The following is a 20,822-nucleotide window of genomic DNA, read 5'->3' as shown; positions in this document are numbered from 1 at the left end:
AACATGTCAGCAGTGAATGCATCTCATGTTGATCAACGTGGCTGCAGTCTAGTAGTTCAACTAATGAAGTTAGTAAGAAAACTAACTGCATTTTGGGTCATTGAAGACCATTAAGGGAAAGAAAGGGCATGTGGAGAGGAACCCTCTTGGCCTGGGATAAGTGCTGAATCCATGTCTTCAGGTTTGAGAGGTGCTTGCCACTGCCTACGTGTCTGTTGGCTCCGGTTCCTTATTCTGGGTGGACATCATCTTCTTGGGTATACAGTTGAGTTTTCATAGGATTCTCACAAAAGTAAAAGGCAGTTTACTAATGATGCAGGTGAGGGTACTAAAATCTGGTCTGTATATACTTGTATTTCCCTACTTATTGTAAAATGACTTTTCATATTTTCTGGATCAATTATTTTGCAGTACATTTTAATATACCAATATATGACTATAAGGAGGTAGTCTTTCCCTGGGTTTCTAATTCTTATCATTAGTATTCATCAAAGCAAAAGAAAAAATAGTTATTTAATGACCTTAAAGATGAAAAGAAAATAATTAGACAGAATGGAATGAAAACACTATCACAAATTCAAGGGTAAAGGTAAATATAAGGGTAAATGTAAATGTAAATGATTCTTTTTCTTGATAGAACTCAAACTTTTTCCAGCCTGTCAGTATTCTGACTCATGCAGAGAAATACCTTAGTCTTCCACTAACAATAAAAAGTAAATATCACACCAAACACAAGCAGCTTTTGTCTCCACTCTTTTGCAGTGGTAGGTTTCTTATTGGCTGCTTCAGTTTAGAGGTAATTCTCAGTCTTGCCTATTGTCTGATTATAGATTTGTGAAATAAAAAATGAAAGGTGCATTTGGGAAAAAATACTGTTTTGAAAATAAGAGTAATTTCTGCATCAAACAGACAGTGGAGTTTAAAGGCAGACATGGGCCCTCATCTGCCAAAGTAATTATCAGTAATAAAAAGGTCTTTCGTTCAGAATAGTCTGAAGAGCACTCACCTGAAACAAAAAATAACAGGAGTGTCTGGGCTGTGTCTCTGATGCAGAGAGCTGGACAAAGAGGCAGTGATGGAGCCTGCAGAGCTCCAGAAATGTGCAAGGCACCAGGTACATGGTACCTGTTACCTATGCCTATTACTGAACTTCTTTTTGCCTTTCTGCCAAGCTTGCTGTTACAATGCTGCTTGAAGGAAGGTCTATGAAATCAACCATCACCAAAGGTACATGGTAAGATCATGAAAGCCAAGATGACAGTCTGAAAGAGAAAATATTTTGTGGGACCATAAGGTTCTAGTTAATGTTGTAGCTAGCTCCACATCATCTTGTCTGATTTCTAGCAAGTCCATAAACATGTGGTCATACATATGTCATGCACACATAACAACAAGAAGGGAAACCTGTCTGAGAGCTTAGATTTTTCCTCACTTCTTTTCTCCCTGCCTCTGGATATATCTTAACCTATTATATGTGACATCCAATGGTCTAACATTATTACGTATTGTCACAATATCATATACTGACACTATTATTGGTAATATCGCTAATTAACGTCAATTATCCAATTAATGTTAATCACGAACATATTATATGCATTGGCTTAAAATTTTTGGACTGCTCCAAGAGGCAGTAAAGTGTACCGCACTCAAAGGCAAATGACAGTCTGCCCAGAAGATGCAGCAAATGTCTTTTACTTTTTCTTCTGGATGGGGTGTTTATGACTGCCTGTGAAGTAAAGCAAGGAGCAAAGGAGAAATGAGTGTGAAGACTGAATAAATGGATTAGTCCATGGCAAATCAAGTGGTTCTGGTTTTAAATATCTGAAAGCCCATGACTTTCATAGAGATATAACCCACCCTACCAGTGATACTGCCTTGGTAAATATTTCTTAGAGCAATATTACAGCAATGGGCAAATCAGGAACATATTTTCTCATGCCTGTCGATCTTGCATGCTGCAAAGACTGGCAACACCTGCCTGCCTCTTCTCAGCTGTCACAGAGCTACTTACTCCAGATTTATCTTCCCAGCCTCACCTCTCCATTTATACATCTGAAACCTTAAGAGAATTGGTTAAATAAATATTTATGCAGCTATCTAAACTGACTGGTTCCCTACGCAACTCTTCAACTCCAGGCGTCTTTGCTCAGGGAACACTTCCCATGCACAGAGACACTTCGCAAGTAGGATATTCACAAAAAAAAATATTTATTATCTATTAAAATAGCCATCAGACAACCAGGACTGCTGAGCTCCTAGGCTAAGTGTTAATGCTCTCATCAGCTCCATATGGCACACTTCAGCTTTTGCTAGACAGTTGTCAACGAGAGTGAAGGGGCATCTTCAGACTCTGATTTTCTTTAGTATTTGATACCTCTTCATGCCAGTGTTTCTCTTCTTGAACCTCTGAGCAGCCAACTGTTTTCACCTCAACAATCTTATCTCTGCATGCACTTTTACCTTTCTTAGCATGCATGGTTCTATTCTAGCTTTCTCACAGCTTAGCGTGTAGCGGTTTTCCCATGAGACTGAACTAAGTCTCAGCTGTGTCTGTATTCATCTGTGCTATACCAAAAGCAGGCTTGGGATCACAGACAAGTGAACCCCTACCAAGAGGTTTACACCTTTTCTTATAACCCAAGTTTGCAGAACTAGTCAGAAGGAAGTGCAGCCTGTATGAAGGGAGCCAAGCAGGGGCACTTTGCTGTGACATGCTCCAGTGGATTCATAGTACAGGAAATGAGATATGCCTTGCAGACTCCTGCCAGACAAAGTCTAGGGTGGGTTTTATCAGCTATGTCTTGTGGGCCATGCAGGAATAAGGTATGATGTGACTTCTGAAATTGCATTAGTTATTTTGGAGATTTAAGGCTTGGCTCTTTTTTTCAAAACAACATAGATCAAAAGTTCCTTTGCTAGTTTAAAGACACTGACATTACTAAGTGTAATTTAAATCCCTTTTGAATGAATATCAAATGGCTTTCTTGGAATGTTCCAATTAACAACTTCAGTATAGGACATCATGCTGGACCCTGTTTTCACCCATCTCTCCTCTCTCACTAGACTGCAACATAAATCAGTATTTGGAAAATAAGAAATGCTGCCTGCAGTGTACACAAGCCTGATTTCTCTTAGGCCAGATTTGTATCATGATATCAGTCAGATTTACTCTTGATCTACATGAAGGTAAATTACATTGGGATTGGTATCTACATTTGCCTATGTGCGTCCTCATGCAAAGAAGACGTTATGAGTTGCTTCTCAGGAATTTCTCTCTTAACAGATAGGCAAATGTTCTGATAACAAGGTTTCATTCAGGTTTAATTTATGTGTTTTCCTATGACATAAACATGACTGTCTATTAAAAATGCATTTGATGTCTATTTTGGAAACTTTCTCATAAGTGTTAATATACATGCACAACTTGCATAGTTTGTACAGCTATCCTTAGTGTTTTTTTTTTTCTTTTTTTCTTTTTTCTTTTTTTAATATCAAAGTGAGTAATGAAAAGCAAATTTTATCCATTGTACCCCTTATAAAATGACCCTTAAAGCTCCATGGAGAGAAAAGCTGTTTTTGCCACTTCTTAAAATCTTATAAAGAAATTTGATTTTCAACAGGAAATGCTGAAATAGTAAAGTCTCTGTTGGATGAGTGTGTGACATAGTTCTCTCCTATTATGAAGATGAGGATTTTTGGGAATAAAAATATTATCCAGCAATATGACACATATTAATTTGCATGTGGTAGCCATTTTATTCAGCTCAAGCTTCTTTTGGAAGTGCCTTCCCAGTTCTGACCCACTTCTGTCTTACTTGAGAAGTACTTTTATTTTTGAGAAATGTGAAAAAGAACATGAAGCTGTCTTATGATGCATTAGCTGTAGCATTACTGAGGCATAATTATGTTTCTTGCTTTTATTGTGAATTTGTGATGATTTTACTGTCAAACAAAATCTGATAAACTCTGCTGATTTTTTACAAAACAAATGGTTTAATCTTTTCACTTAAGAACAGCTCCCAGGTGGATTCAGAGGTGGTTTTATCAAGCACTAAACTGTTTGGGAGCTAGTTATCTGAAAACCCTTTGTGTCTCTGCTATACTGTCATAATGGGTATTGGCAATGATTGGGACAGAAGTAATTTGAAGAGCCTTCCCTAAGCAAGTATTATTGAGATGGAAAAACTTGCTCAAAATAGAAATGAATGCACAGGCTTACACTCAGTATTTACAGAAATATGGGAAAAAAATGTCCATTTTTAAGAGTTGGTTTTATTTGGTACATAAACTAACTTTTATACTGAGTTTTGATATTTTGCCTTTCCTCAGTAGGAGACCATGGCTTTTCCCTGTCTTAACACTTACCTGTCCTTTGCATAAGGAGTTTTTTTTTTTTCTCCAAACGGAATGATTAGAGTTACTATTATGTGTAAATTCTTTAGAAACATAAGAAAAGGCTGTCTGCTATCACATTACTCACATGCAAATACAAAACAGAGCTTTTGAATGCACTTCAAAGGAAATGATAATTTCTTGTATTTTTTTTTAACTGCAAGTTAACCAAATATTTCTGATGTTGTTCATTAGTTTAGCTTCTGTATAATAGCCACATATTATCAATTTCAAAATTATTTTTAACTTTCAAATTTCTACTTTCTGCTCTCTGTTTTACAATATTTTTTCTCTCCCTCTCTCTAGTGACTACATTCCATTTCCATGTAAGCATGCTGTCTTATATGTTACTAGTTCAATAGCAACCATCCTCCCCATTTATCCTAGCTCGTAAGTCAAAAGTTGTCTCTGAATGTCCTCTTAAATGATTCACTAGTGCCTTGTGCAATGATGGGAAGATTGTCTTCTTCATGCTCTTTTACATACAAATAACCTCTTTGGTCAAAAATAGACTTTACTTTCCTGATCCTGGCCACTTTTTACTTAAGATCAAGACCACAGAGAAGCTGTTTTTGAAATCTGCAGTTACGAAAAAAGCTAAAATTCTTGTTATACTCTTACTACATTTTAATAAAGGTTTTCAAAGATAACAGATACAGTATATTTCTGCAGGTTGCCTTGAAGTCATTTTTTTATCTTACAGTGAAATGTTTAAAATAAATCTAGTTTCAGTGAAATCAAGTTGCACCTCTAAAGAGAATCCACAGAACAGTAACACTGGTACTGAGCAGGATCTCTGAAAGCTTTGTGCCTAGCATGATGCTATAGCAAGACTTAAAATATTTCTTCCACCTCCACAAACACCAAAAAAGGAATTAAACATGCAATTAAAAAAAATTATTAACCATGACCAGCAGCATTTCTCTTTCTTAAATTACTACGGATTTGCATAAACACAGGTATTATTGTCCTTGAATGAAAGGTACAGAATGAAAATCTGAAAGCATATACCTGCCCAAACTCATTGCAATCATAATAGCACTGCATGTAAACTGGTTGCATGTGTCCAGGGAGGTTATGATGGTACAAAGAAGGCTGCCAAACACCCACTCGCCTCCACGTGCACATTGGTGAATGAGGAAGGGCATGCCAATGATATGAACCAAATCTGCTATAGCCAGATTGCAGATGTAGATATCTGGGATAGTTTTCTTCTGAGATCTGCAATAAACTGGGGGACATGAAGACAATTCTTTGACATAGTTACCATATCGTTTCCCAAGAATGCTGCTGATAGAATGGACCTTAAAACTGATCTGAACATAGGTAAGAACACTGCTGGAAAAAGTATTTTAAAGTCAGGGGACATTTGTCAAACCAAAGACATTTCATAATAAACATTTTAGGCTTAAAATACATATATACATATATATATATGATATGTAGATTGTTCATAGCTTTGGTTTCCAGTGAAGTTTAATGGGCTATCTAATTTATTAACATCAGCACAATTATCCCTATTCTCCTTTGAAAACTATAAAGTGTTCAAAAGAAAGAAAGGCCTTATGGAGATAGAAACTAGCATAAATAGGAAGAGAGAACAGGTGATCTGGTGATGCAGTTAACCCAGAGTTGAATCGCTAAAAGATGCAGGTAGAACATTCTTGAGTGCTTGAGGTAAAACAGTACTGCTAAAAGAGGAAAAGTCCTACAAGAAAAAAATTATATGCGGTCAAATATTTAAGGACAGTCTCATAAAGTTTACACGTACATAAGGAACACAACTGAATTAAAACTGTATGCACAGTCTTCAACAAAGAGTCTGTTTTTTCCAGTTTCATAATGTATTATATAGTTTTTGTGTGAAATATATGCTTTCCTAGATTTATTTCCCAAACTCTAATCTCTATCTTAATACACCCTCAAATTTAGGCTTAGAGGAAGGTTACACAGGCAGTTAAAAGGACTCCTGACTTTAAATTACCTTATTCTATACAAATCAAGGAAAGCAACATATTTTTTAAAAACATCAACATTAAAAAAAAAATTATTCACAGAACTTTATGTAAAAATGTCCTTACCTACAGTGTCCATATAGGAACACTATGGATTCCTATATGGATTCATACAGGAATCACCTTACCTAACTTCATTTACATATTAGATATCTAGCCTAAGCTATTTGTCTGGCCTCTCTCTCAGTATCTCTAATCCATTTACTATTTTTTTTTGGTTTGTTTTTCAACATGCTCCAAAGTACCAGTTTGCTTGTCACTTTCACTGAAAGACACAGAAGGATCTGCAGCTGGGAGAACTCCTCCTGGCCGCCCACATACTGCATTCAGAAGTCTGACTCTATGACCATCATTTCCTAAAAGGAACCATGTGAGAAGAGTTCATCGTTTCATATTTTTTGTGTTACCTTCATTGCATGTTATAAACTCTGAAATAACTATGTTTCCAAAGACAGAAATTTAAGCTAGAGGGAAGGAGCCAGACAAAAGTATTTATTTCTAACCTTTTTAATAAATTATCAAGTATGATTCACTGCCATCTGGTTATGATGCTGAAACCAAAGCCAGACATCTATAAAGTATATCTGTTGGCACTGACGACTAGAACTTATGGAGAGAATGACGCATATGTAATCTTTTTCCTCTAATGCCTACAGCTTTGTGAAAATTGAAGGATGTAAAATCTCCAGGAAAAGCAAAGCCCCAAACTGTGTTTCCTGTAAGACATCAAATGGTACCATGATGTTCAAACACATAAGTTTCAGAGCATCTGAAAACTGCATGAACATGCCATTTAATTCACATTAATAGGGTAAATCATACAAAATGAGAAAAAAACTTTCAAACTCTAAACAAGAACTTCAAATTCTCTACTCTCAGACTTTATGTTAAATTTAATCAACAAAGAATATACAGTGCACAGCTTAAAGCTACCAAACTTCTGCCAAAAGGGAGTACAAGGGATGGACATGGGAGATGTTTTTGAATACACATTAAATTTGGCTGAAATATTGCCTAGGTGTTTTGTGTTTAGCTGAGACATCCAAATGGAACTGCCCAAGAGGTGAGATCACAACTGAGGGTGAGTAAAATTACTACCTTGGGAGTTCTATGGATAATGTGATGGGAAATGTTGCAATACCCACTCTTCCATGCTTTACACTGAGGTTCGGAAAACTATGCCTGTATAGAGCACATGCTTCCTTACAGATTTTTGTATAGTTCCCTGTACAGACATAGACCTTTTGTAGAAGCCCCAATATTTAAATGGTAACCCATGCGGTAAACTTTATAACATCAAATCATTTTGGCTACATTTTATAGTTTAGAACAGCTTTACATTTTATTAAGGCAGAGGTGCTTGTGCTCTGCCAAAAACAGTCCCTTTACAAAAGCAAAACAAAACAAATCCAACAAACAGACAGACAAAAAATCAACCAGGGATATAATAGCTATAGCCTCAGTTTCAATTTTTTCATTCTTTCAGTAATTTCTTCTATCTCACCACAAACTTGAAAGCTTCTCATCAGTTTCTCAGGCCACAGATATTAACTGGACAATTCTTTTCCACCCAAGGAAGAATAATTTGCATCTCTGAAACATCCAAGTATCTACCTATGAAAAATGTACAAAACCATAGCTGCTGTTCAGAAAAATCTGTGAATATGTCAAATCTGTAGCTAGTCCTATTCTCTGTTTAATTCTTCTTCTACAGATTAAACTCATTAAAAAATAATTTGAATGATCCCAATCAATTACAAAAAATGTTGAACAGACACAACACTGTGATAATCTATGTTCTGGCTGTGAAAGCCACAACTTTGAAGAACATAATAAGTGCATTATATGTTGTCATCAGTCATTATTTGTCCCCTCCAACTTCATTATGTATTGTCATCAACATTTATTTATCTCCTCCTGGACACAGATTCTTCACTAACTAGAAGCTTAAGTGTTAATTTGCAAGTGATCTTCCAGGTCAAAGACAAGATAGTTTACAAATATCACACATCTACAAACACAAGCAAATATCCTTTCTTCAAATAGGAAGAGTGAACATGTCATGGGCTACAACAGCAGGTAGCACCAGCCTTAAGGTCATTCTCCTGTCCTCCCTACACTACAAAATCTGAGTGTTTCCAACTAACCAGCTCGAGTTGGAAGTGTTTTTGAGTTTCCAGCAGTAAGGTTAATCACTTTCCTGTGCTCTCAAGCTTGGAGTTTATCTAGACCCTCGGGCCCTGAAAATAGCAGGTCCAAAAGCTGCAGTCCTACACCTACATAGCACTATGAGTGCTGCAGAGAAACAGTACTCAGGGGGTAACTTTTTCTGTCTAAGACAGGTATATGACAAAGATGATATGAATTACCCTCAGTAGTGCCTCTCCATGGAGACCAAGGTGACTGGCTTGGTCAGTCAAAGTTATGCTGAAAAAAAATCACTCACATTGAACAGTCGTATAAGGCCTATAAAATTTTTGTAAGACCGAATCTTACTCTGTATCCATTATGAAAAACTGCACACAGAAATTACAGCCTTTCTATTCTACATGTTTGACTCCATGCCTTCTCTCATTACACCATACCTGACAATAAATAGCTCCAAATAATTCAGCTATCTAATCTGTTGTATCAAAGATTAACAATAGCGATATGTTTGTCCAAGATTTTTAGTCCAGAAATATAATACTGCTTAACTGAATCTCATAGTGAAGCCAGATAACATCACTTAAAGACATTTATGAGTTACTGTGCCAGGGTCATCATGGGAAGTCCCATATTTCTAGCATTTTTAAAAACACATATATTTATTGTATTTCTGAAACAAATAGAATCACAAAAATTAGAGTAAATTGTCAGCATACTGTTTCATTGCAGAGACTCTTAGCTTTTCAGTCTATGCTAGGCAAAAAAACAGAGCAGCTGGGGCATGTTTTAAGGTGCTGGGTACATTGTTTAACATAGTTTTTTTTTTTTTTTTTTTTTTTTCTCCTTGATTTAGGAAAACTAAGAACCTAAGATTGGAAGAGATAACCCTTGTCACAGCACAGAGTTATCTGCTGTTTCAGGCAACCAAATTCTAACAGACCCTCTCATAACAAAGTAGTTTCATTGTAGAAATTATGTTTTTAACTTCCACTAGTCCTACTGAAGGCAGTCACAGCATAACAGCACAACACTGCTCTGGAGAGTAGAAATTGCCTTCCAGTTATCAGCTTTTAATATCTGCTGAGCGGAGTCTGCACAATAGCCCTTCTACCAGTCTTGGCCTTCAGTTTAAAGCCTTTTGGTATATTTGGTCCTGATTTATAGAGAACAAGCATACACCTCTGAGACTTTTATTTTTATTTTTAAAACAAACTTAAATGAATTTTCTTAATTCTTCTTTCTTCTGGTTCTAGCAATTGTTCTTTTCTGTTCTTTTCCAGACTAAGTTTCTCTTTCATGGAAACAGCTGGTGAGAATTGTATTTCAGGCCTTGTTGTGAGCCTGAAGAATGGCATTAGCAGCTCCCTTTTCCCTCCGGAAAGGCAGAGCCTTTATATTACATACATTACATCTGTGTGTGCCTCTCATGCAGCTTTAGCCTACTGACAGCCCACAGCAATCCCAGGAGTTTTTCATCTGTTTTTTTCCAACTGACAGCAGTGCTTCCTACTTATTATAAAAGAAAAATAAAATTCTGTGGCTTTGTGCTATTAAACATTGCAGTAGTTGTTTTGCTTTCATCCCTGTTCTATTCTTTATCTCGTTCTTTCTTTATGACAGTCTTAAACTCCATAACATCAGCCAAATCTCCACAGAGTATGCCATTAGGAATGCCGTTGACACAACTGTACACTTTACTCCAGATCTCTGAGGGAAGATAATAAATCCGACTGGCCCTACAATCAGTCACTGAAAGTTCCAAGTTAACTTATTTCCCCTGAAAATCTTTTCTGAAAATTTGTTTCTTATTAACAACTTGAAGTACCATCCATACATTAACTATTTTTTTATCATCTTGTAATTCTTGAACTCCTTGGATTTTTCTTTAGCCAAATCAATATTTTTCAGCATGATAATATATAATATCTGATAACAAAATCTCTGATCTGAGTAGATTAGTCATGCTGTAGCACTTTCATAAGTTTTCTGGTCATGGCTTTACTTCCAGTGGTGAGTACAACTCCAACTGAAGACTCAGAATGCAAGTAATAAGTGCTGTAACACTTATTTGCAATCTCTATTTCAGGAAATTTTATTAGATATCTTATTAAAAATCAAGTTAATCTGAAAAGCTTTACTTATAGGTAATTCAGATTGTATTTGAATCCTTTTTTTTTTCTTCTGCAAGAGACTATTTCTTCAAAATTTAAAGTTAGACTAATGTGGATGATTGGGTTTATCTGGATCACATTCCACCCTCCAAACAAAACCATAGCTATTCTCCCAGCAGCTGGTCTGCCAAAGTCAGTAGATTTATATAAAACACTTGCTAGCAGAACTGCAGTTTGGGGGGCCAATGTTTGTAGGTTGCTGGGATGAAGTTTATCATATCCTACTGGCTGACACTGAACTCTTGCAGCGTTTTCTCCACCATTTTCTTTTTAATTTAATAGCAACATAACTCCCTCTATTCTTCTCTAGGGATTAAAATAATTCACACATGGACGGTCAGCTGAAAGTCATTGAATTAATAATTTTTAAATTAGATATCAGTGCATGGGCATATATTACATGCAAGGTTTGTTATAAGGTTTAGTTATTCTCTCACAGTATATTGCAGATAATATCATTTTAATTCACACTTTAAAATGTTTGTCCCTAGGTAGTAGTGTCCCTAGGTAGTAGGCAAACTGGGGAGCTGAATTTCCAAAGTTCATTGTTTTTCACATACCACCATCAGTAAAGCATTAATTAGGCACTGGAATGGGTTGCTCAGGGAGGTGGTGGACTTACTGTCCCTGGGGGCTGTTTAAGGAAAGTTTGAATGTGGTACTTAGGGACATGGTTTAGTGGGTAATATTGGTGGTAGGGTGATGGTTGGACCAGATGATCTTGGAAGTCTTTTCCAACCTTAATGATTCTATGATTCTATGATTTCTTACTGGGAAGTAAATAACTTGTTAACTAGAGAAAGAATTTAGCTTCTTTCTCTCTTAGAAGTGCTGACTCTGTAATGCTAAAAAACTTGAAATGTATACATGAGAAAATATGTTCAATAAAGGAAAAAGAGACATCTCTGAAGCAGAGTCATTGAGTAGAATCAAATCTGTTTGATGGAAGGTGGGAATTTGACATGGTTATTTTTCAAAATGTAGTTGCATTTCAAATATATATTCATCTACAGAGTCTGAGGTTTGTGGTTGTCCTTTTAAGTGCTGGTAACTACCACATTAACTTTTTAATGCACTATTTTCAAATTCTTTTCCTATGTATAAATGTTCATGTCCATAAATTTGAATACTTGTAATTTTATTGAGCAAATATGGTTTAAATTACATTCTTTTTTTAAAGTCATTGTCTGTGTCTATTCCCTCTGTCTCTCATATTTGTATTTAAGTTAGACAAAGGCCTTTCACCAGGGGAAAATATCTTTGTTCTTTCTCAGTTTCCTTCCATTCTATTATTTTAGAGACTCTAAGACTGTTTTTTAGAAACTCAATGATTTTTTTTTCTTCTCTATTCATTCATACATTTTAAAAGCCATATTGCGATCATGTCCATTTCAGACATACTGTTTCCATATTTGCTCTCTTCTGTGTTCAGACCATGAATTTAATGCTCTCAACTGCACCAACCATCAGATTTTTGGTAGTTTCAAGGGAAATTTACTAAAGCTCAGGGGCTGACAGACACCCAGTCCTAGGCTGGCCTTTGGAAATCTTTCCTTTAAAAGCCTGTTACGAAGGGGTGAAGTCTATCTGTTGTAGTCTATCCCTTGCTGAGTGTGACATTTATTAGCTTATGCTCTCATATTTCTTTATGTTAATTTTTCATTGCAGATAATAGCCCCTTCTTCATGATTCATGCTTGTGGCTGTAGCGTCTGTGATTGCATCTGCCAGTTGGAAGACCTATTATATACAAAAAATCTCCTCTTAAAATTAAGTGACTAGAAGATATTTTTTTATTGTATAAAGGATGTTTGGGTCGGATTTTATGACCCAAAAATATTTAGCAACTTCAGCAAATTTATCTTCTCAGAATACATCAAAAATATTTTGAGGTATGAATTCTTGTCATGTGAGAATACTTGACTGGCACTAAGGCCCTTGTTTCCAGAAGCAAGATGATGCTGGAAAAAAGTATTAGGAAGGAATGAGGAAGCTGCAGTAAATGGGCAAAAGGTACATGGAGCTCTTTCATTGAAATAATCTGAGGTAGAAGTACAGTTTTCAGACTTAAAAAAAATCTTTAAAAATTGTAATGTCTAGTTAGCGCCATAACTGAAGTTTAAAGTCTTGTCTAGCCTTTTCTGGTGCCACTAGGAAGATTGCTGTTAACTATAATGAAAGCCACAGAAGACATTCATTTCAGTTTCCTTGAATGTGCTTGAAGTCAATCATGCACTTAAGTGTTTTCTTATAACAGAAAAGGCTAAGCAAGCATATATTACCTCTATCTGTTCTGTCTATAGTCAATTTAATTAATTAATTTATTTATTTTTTAAATGAGAAGCAAGTGTTGATGACTAGAGGAAAGACGAATAACTTGTTATACATGTCTTTGCAGAGCAATTCACTCCATTAGTGTGGTCATTGTTTATTTTGTTAAGCAATAAATCGTTTTATCAAATGTATTTCCATACCTTATTATTGTGAACACAATGAGGATATTTCCAACTAAGCCTGTTGAACAGATAATTCCAATCAGGGAGGGAAGGATGACTGTCTCTGCAGCACTGATCACCTGGTAATGATGCTTTCTATTCCAAGACCTGTTGAAGAAGTTTGGTGTAGCATTCTGTAAGGAAGGCTGAAATTCACTCATTCTTCAGCAACATTAATACTTGGTTCTGCAGTAGCAAAATAAATAATTCATGAACTAATCATTTGAATATCATTATGTAAGTATACTATCTAAGTCTATATTACGATTTAGCAGTTTTCTCATCTATAAGATACATCTTTACATAAAGCACTAAACAAAATCAGTCTCAGTCCTTTACCTTTAAGATTCTTAATTGTCTAGATCTGCAATCCCATATTTCCTCAACTAAAAATGATATATTTTTCCATAGATAATTTTCACGCTACTTCAGCTACGGAGCTGTAGCCTGAGTGTCTGGTTTATTTGTCTACTGCAACTTTGAGCTGACAGGATCTGAATAAGTATATAAAGGCACTCTGCTTAAAATAATTTAGTAAACCCTGCTGAGTCCAGCAACTTCAGATAACTGAAGCACAATACTGCCCTGCAGTTACTCCCATGCCCAATTAAAAAACAAATCAAAACAACACAACAAAAAACAAAACAACAGCAACAAAACCAGTAGATTGAGAAGCAGATCATTCTTCTGTATTTTTTAATCCTAATTTAAGACAAATTTGTATCTGTAGCAAGTTTGATCTTTATTTCAGTAAATACAGTATCTGTAAACAAAATGGCAGCCTGAACTAAAAAAAAAAAAAAAGTCCTTTTTATAATGTAAAATTCCCTTATGTTTTTGAGAATAAAGTAATCCTTTTACCAGATTTTAGTCTTTATGGTATCATGACTTGCTGCTCTTTAATAGCATCAAATTAATGGTAGCAGGTTTCTGCTGTTCAAGGTGCAGGAAAGGCAGTGGGTAATAGAGGCTTAATTTGTTTGCTAGGAGGCTACCAGAGGTAGGAAAAATTAATGAAAGTAAAAGGCAGGGACAGATTGTTTTTGAATCTAATTTAAAAATAAGTAGTCTCCTGTTGTTTACAGAGAAGAAACTTGCAACAACATGTTCCCTTAGTACAAATAGGGAGGTAATATTTACACTTGTATAATACATTTAATTCTGAGGCCACCACCAAGAACTTTACAGACTTTATGTTTCACAGCAAATCGGTGATGCAGAAAAGTGTTTTTTAATGGGGAACTACCATTTGTAGCTTATAAAGACTGAGTGAAAGGCATAAGATCACAAAGACAGTTATTCATGTTGGTGAAGATAAAATAAAGCCAACTGCCCCAGTGACAACAATTTATCTTCAGAAATGTTCTTGAAGTCATACATCACTAAGGAGTTTGTAAGTGTCATGGTTTTGGCTGGGATAAAGTTAATTTTCTTCACAGAGGCTCACACAATGCTGTGTTTTGGATTTTTGATGAAAATAGTGGTGATGACATTCCAATGTTTTAGTTGTTGCAGAGCAGTGTTTGCACAGATCCCAGGCTTTTCCTGCTCCTGGTGCTGCCCTGCTAGTAAGGAGGCTGGGGGTGCCCCAGGAACTGGGAGGGGACATGGCCAGGACAGCTGGCCGAGGATGGCCATAGGGATGTCCCACACCATGTGGTACCATGCTCAGCAATAACAGCTGGGGGAAAAGAGGAGGAAGGGGGGAAGGGGGGATGTTGGGGTGATGGTGTTTGTCTTCCCAAAGAACCATTCCATGGGATGAGCCCTGCTTTCCTGGACATCACTTAATAGTGAATTAATGCTTTGTTTTGCTTTGCTTGCACATGAAGCTTTTACTTTATCTAGTAAAACATCCTTGCCTCAACCTATGAGTTATTGCACTTTTACCTTTTCGATTCCCTTCCCCATCCCACCTGGGGAGAGTGAGTGAGCAGCTGTGTGACACTTACCTGCCTGCTGAGGTTAAACCTCAACAGTAAGTTGAGTGAACAACAGTAAGTAAGGAAGTGATGCCATCCAAAAGGACCTGGACAGGCTTGAGAAGTGGGTCCACATGAACCTAATGAGGTTCAACAAGTATAAATGCAGGATGCTGCACCTGGGCTGGGGAAATTCCAGATATGAGTACAGACTAGGAGAAGAACTCATTGAGACCAGCCTTGCAGAGAAGGACTTGGGGGTTCTGGTGGATCATAAGCTCGACATGAGTTGGCAGTGAGCGCTTGCATCCCAGAAGGTCAACTGCATCCTGTGCTGCATTATAAGAGGCGTGGCCAGTAGGTCGAGGGAGGTGACTGTCCCCCTCTACTCTGCCCTCGTGAGGCCCTACTTGGAGTACTGTGTCCAGGTCTGGAGCCCCCAGCACAAGAAGGATGTGGAGCTGTTAGAGTGGCACCAGAGGAGGGCCGCAAAGATGATCAAGGGGCTGGAGCACCTCTCTTACAAAGACAGGCTAAGAGAGCTGGGGCTGTTCAGCCTACGGAAGAGAAGGCACTGGGGTGACCTCATCGCAGCCTTTCAGTACTTAAAGGGGTCTTATAAAAAGGATGGAGAAGGACTCTTTACTCGGGTAGATAATGATAGGACAAAGGGGAATGGTTTTAAACTAAAAGAGGGGAGATTTAGATTAGAGGTCAGGAGGAAATTTTTCACTCAGAGGGTGGTGAAGCACTGGAACAGGTTGCCCAGAGAGGCTGTGGATGCCCCATCCCTGGAGGTGTTCAAGACCAGGTTAGATAAGGCTCTGAGCAACTTGATCTAGTGGGTGGTGTCCCTGCCTATGGCAGTGGGTGGAACTAGATGATCCTTGAAGTCCATTCCATTCCATTCCATTCCATTCCGTTCCATTCCATTCCATTGAATATTATATATATTATAGCACATGGTATATATATTATAGAAAAAATACATATTTTTCAAATAAGAAGTGATAAAAAATAAATTGGTTATTAGTGAAACCTCCCATTCCTAATAAGTGATTAATCTGGTGGAAATTTATGAACAAAAATCTACACTGGGCTGAAAAAAAATGTGCTTAGCTTCTACAAAGTAAATGACTGCTATTTTGTTTATAAAAAGAGATGAGTTTCTCAGCAAACAAAAAATCATATTTATTTGTGGTTTAAAATGTAAGATTAGCACTTCATGAAAGAATTGGAAAAAGAATAACCATTTACGTTAGTAAATAGAGCTTCAGATGTAACAGAGCAACTTCCACGCTAACAAACCCTTCTTGCTTTATAACTACCTCAATTGATTTATTAAAGAGCGTTGTTTTAGTATTTGCCTCCAACAAGACATTACCCTTCAGATTTCAGTGGAAAAGTAGAAAAAAGCCTCCTAATTTAATTAACATCAACCCTGAAAGGAGAGACTATTCAAAAGAGCAACATTTTTTTTTTTTTTAATGACAGAATTTAAAAACTAAAAGTTAATCCCTGAAACTTCAAGTTTTAATATATGTGCTCTGTATCCATACTTCCTCTGACAAGCTATTGCCACCCAAAAATGAAAATCTGAGTCAGTAAGGAAAACAGCACTCCTAAGTTTAACCATAAAAACAAAACCTGTATGCTTAGCATTGTGAAGATAAGAATATTGTGAAGATACATTTTATTTTCATGGAAAGAAATTTTGCACAGTACAAAAGAAAACAAAACTTAAAAGAGAACAAAGTAAATAGAAAGGAGGAAGAAAGTTTTGGAAAAGCGAAAGAGCCCTTAACTGACAAGTCTGAAGACCATAATTCAAGAGCAGAAATTTGAAATTTATGCAAATTTGTTTAAAGCAGATACATATGAATTTGTGAAATCCAGAAATATGTCAGGTTTCTGAAGCAGTCCGGAAAGCTGCCCAAGGAAGCAAGTGAGGATTCTGATGATCTTTACTGCATTGTTTTCAAGATGAGATATCTGAACTCTGACTTTACAATGGCTAAAAAATATCTTTTCCTTTTTGTTGATGTAGCAACAAAGGTGGAGAAAACTTAGCTGGTTATTCCTCCAAGTTTTTTTCCAAGGAAATGGCTGTCATTTGCACTGAAATAAGCTATTTATCCTACTCTCATCAGACAGGATTTCATTATCTGCTTCTGAAATATTGAAACACCTTCATTGCTTCTTTTCATATGCTTCCTCTAGCATTTGTGAAGATTTCATTGTTAAAGATTCTTAAAAAAATCTGCCTATTAATTATTTAAAGTAAGTATGCTCTGAGCACTGTCAAGTGTCTAATCTCCCACCTAAGTAAAACTGTTTTCTTGTATCATACACCAATTTTAATGGGAATGCTAGGACTCTGGTGATGCTGGTATGCTGCTATGTTTGTCTATCTTGCCCATGCTTCCCCTGAATTTTTGTAACCTCTTTGATGTGAGCAACATGCCCTACATTACATGGCAAGAGGTTATAGTTTAAGCAGTTAAAGTAATTAGCAGCTGTGAGGGTGGGATGGGTCAAGTTAACTTGCTGGTACAGGCATGAGAGAAATGTCAGTTTAGCTGTTTATCAACAGTGCCCTTTTTGTAAGTGGTGTAATTTTTCTTATTTCTGTGAAGAAAAATAAGAAAAGGCATGAGATTGTTCATAATCAGGAATGGGTTAGGTGTGGGTAGTTTTGTTCAAATGAAGAACAAAGGAGAAGGAAAGTAATTACACAGAGATCTACCTACTTGCACCAAGAACTGAAGAAGAAATTAGGACCATATCTGTCAGTTTTGTAAAGCATAGTTGAGACAGGCCCTTCCTGAAGCAATGTATGTGCTTCATACAGTAAGCACATCTGTACCATGATGGCAAGACCTGGGCTGGAAATGGAAGGTAAACATTACTGCTTACATTTAACCCCTTACATCCACTGAGGCTAAATGTATGAAGCAGCACATATAAAAATCTATGTAAACTGTTTAGGTGTGACTGGAAACTGCATACTACCTATTACCTGGTCATAATACAGAGTTTGAGAATGACCAATGAACTGGACACCGATAAAATCAGAAGGTAGAAACAATCTCTGGCCATCTTGGGAATATCTTGCCATTTTAACCCACTGAGATGGTCACAGAGCCAGGAGAATTGCTACTTCTATGTTCCCCTGTTCCCCAGCATCACACATACAGCTCCAATTTATCTTTGATTCACATAAGCAAACTGAAGGATGCAAATTCATATCCTAGCTAAGTGATATCACTTTTCCTTATCAAATGTAATCTTCCTTGGTCTTTGTGTGTGGTACACTACCTACCACTAGGAGAGTGAAGAAGCATTCTGGATGTCTCTCCTGTACAATGCATTTCTTTTGTCAGTGCTTGGCTGCTCATGCAGTATACTGCCCACCCACTTGGAGTAGCAAACTGCTTTGTTGTGGACAAAAACATCCTTATATTTTTTTGATGGATCCTTTTTTTTGGGGGGGTGGGGGGGTGTTGGAGAGGAATGCACTGATTAGAAAATGTTGCTTGGTATATGACATTTTCATTTAGTCACAGAATTTTACTGACATTCCAGCAAAAGATGCTTGAAGATTTCTATGTAAGACCAATATAAATTCAATAGAAGAACTGATTCCATATAATTTTTCAATAAATCCCTAACTAGTAGGTAGCTGGCATTACAAACCAGATGTTTACTTCTCTAATTCTGATAAATGAACCTGGGTTAAACTATTAAGGGAAGATGTTTTTCTTCCCACAATATTACTTGACTTCACGTGAGTCTGATATCAAAATGCATATAAAATAAGGCAACATGACAGGAGAAAAAAAATATTTAAGCATAATAACCCCATTTGATTTTTAATCCTGATTTGAATGCAGTTATGCTGCACAATGGCCTTTGCAAAAACCTTCTATATTTCATTTTTTGACTTGTTTTCTTTTGCAAAAAATTTGCTTCTTCTTCAATAAATAAGAGGCAATGAATGACCAACAGAAAAGGTCATGCTGACTTGTTCCAATGAGTAGAAAGGAATGGAAAATCATAATTCTTTTAAAAAGCTGAACTCCTGAATATAACTGTCACATCTCACAAATCTTGTCTTCATCTTACTGTATTCTTCTTTGTAAAACCACCATCCTAAGCACTTTGACTTAAATAGTGTAAGAACATCTTGTTCTCTAGTACGAGCTTGCGTTTAGAGAGACACTGATTTTCCCCACTCTCCCAGACAACTAACCTCTAATGATTCGTAAAGGCACACACACCTTTCCCCCAAAGATGGAGCTGGATTGATTGGTTGTTTTTAATCAGAAAGGAAAAAGAAAGAAATCCGTCCAAGTTTAGGAAACAGTAGCAACCTCGGTCCGGAGGCCCCCGCACCGTGGCTGTGCCACTGTAAGCCCCCCGGGGCACCTTCCTTCTCCCCTCCGCCCCTCCATCCCTGCACCCCCCTGCTCATCCTGTGGCACCCTCCCCGCCGTGTGCCCCAGGGGCTGCAGTGGCCCCCAGCACGCCCCGCTCCTGCTGCATCCTGCCGCACTGTGACCCCCTCCGGCTGGGAACTCACCCCTCATCGTGCTGTGCTCCTTAGTCTGCGGGCTGGCGGAGTCATCTTCGGCACGACTGGAGGAAGCAGCGCCTTGCTCCCAACACGTAGCCCGAGGCTGTGCCCATCGCTGAACGCTTGCACAGAGTGTTAAATATGTTAAATATAATATATATACATTTATATTATATATAATATTATAATATATTTATATATTTATTTTATATAAATATAAAAATATATGTTAAATATAAAACCCAAAAACAAACATACAAACAAAAACCCCAGCACGATATTTACCTTGGAGAAACATACAAACAAGCAAATGAAACAACAAACACTCTCTGTGAATGTATTTTAAATATCAAAGGAAAATATGATACCTATTTCACCATCTACTCTGTTTCACAGCACTTATATCTACGCAGTTTTAAACCTCTCTGAAATATCAGGGAGCCCTTCATAAGAAATCAGAAAGAAGAGCAGAGGGAAATGGCCATATCTGTCTAACACCAAAATAGTTGTCAAAGAACTGTGGCAGAGTTGCTGAATTATACTAAACCAGAGATGACTGGGCAGATCTGGTTCAGGCTTTTCAAATTATGGCATCTGTTTCTGGTTATGATATGCAAAGGTAGTCATCTAAACATTTTTTAAATTCCTCCTCATAGAAGTGTGTGAATGCATGTTTTGACTCAACTGATAGAGTTGTTCTTTTTTTTTTTTTTTTTGGTAGTGAATTTTCATAGTTTATATGCAATAAGTACATGAATTGAGTACTCCTGAAGCCAGGACATGGAAGCATTATAATGCTGATAGATTATTCTCAGAACTGCTTTTCACACTTCAATGCAATTTTGGCAAAAATATTTAATATTGGTTCGAATTTATTTTTGCTGAAACATTCCCAATTTCTCCCACTTCAAAGACACATCTCAGATGATTTGATTCGGATTACCATCTCAGCTTCTGTAGGAAAAAACCTTACCCAAACATTTTGAATTGCCTTTAAAAACCATACGATCCCTCTATACCCACTCAGAGAAGTGCAGCTCACATAGGAGTATGGGAAACAAAAACTGTTTCAGTAGAGTTGACACATGAGAAAGGCTGCTA

At 36.9% G+C, this 20,822-nt stretch overlaps 1 protein-coding gene across 1 annotated transcript in view; it reads right to left on the bottom strand.

Annotated features, from left to right (window-relative positions):
* The window catches only part of MCHR2 (melanin concentrating hormone receptor 2), a 30,919-nt gene extending 10,503 nt beyond the window's left edge, over nucleotides 1-20,416 (bottom strand). Inside the window, 3 exon segments of the mRNA XM_048066669.2 lie at nucleotides 5,407-5,616; nucleotides 13,203-13,409; nucleotides 19,728-20,416. Coding sequence (XP_047922626.2) covers nucleotides 5,407-5,616; nucleotides 13,203-13,384 — 392 coding nt within the window. The 5' untranslated portion in view covers nucleotides 13,385-13,409; nucleotides 19,728-20,416.
* Nucleotides 20,417-20,822: the final 406 nt, after the last annotated feature.

The sequence above is a fragment of the Anser cygnoides genome, chromosome 3 (genome assembly GCF_040182565.1).
Source record: "Anser cygnoides isolate HZ-2024a breed goose chromosome 3, Taihu_goose_T2T_genome, whole genome shotgun sequence".
Lineage (NCBI taxonomy): Eukaryota > Metazoa > Chordata > Aves > Anseriformes > Anatidae > Anser > Anser cygnoides.
Note: the sequence above shows the minus strand (reverse complement) of the source record. Positions and strands in the feature narration are given on the sequence as shown.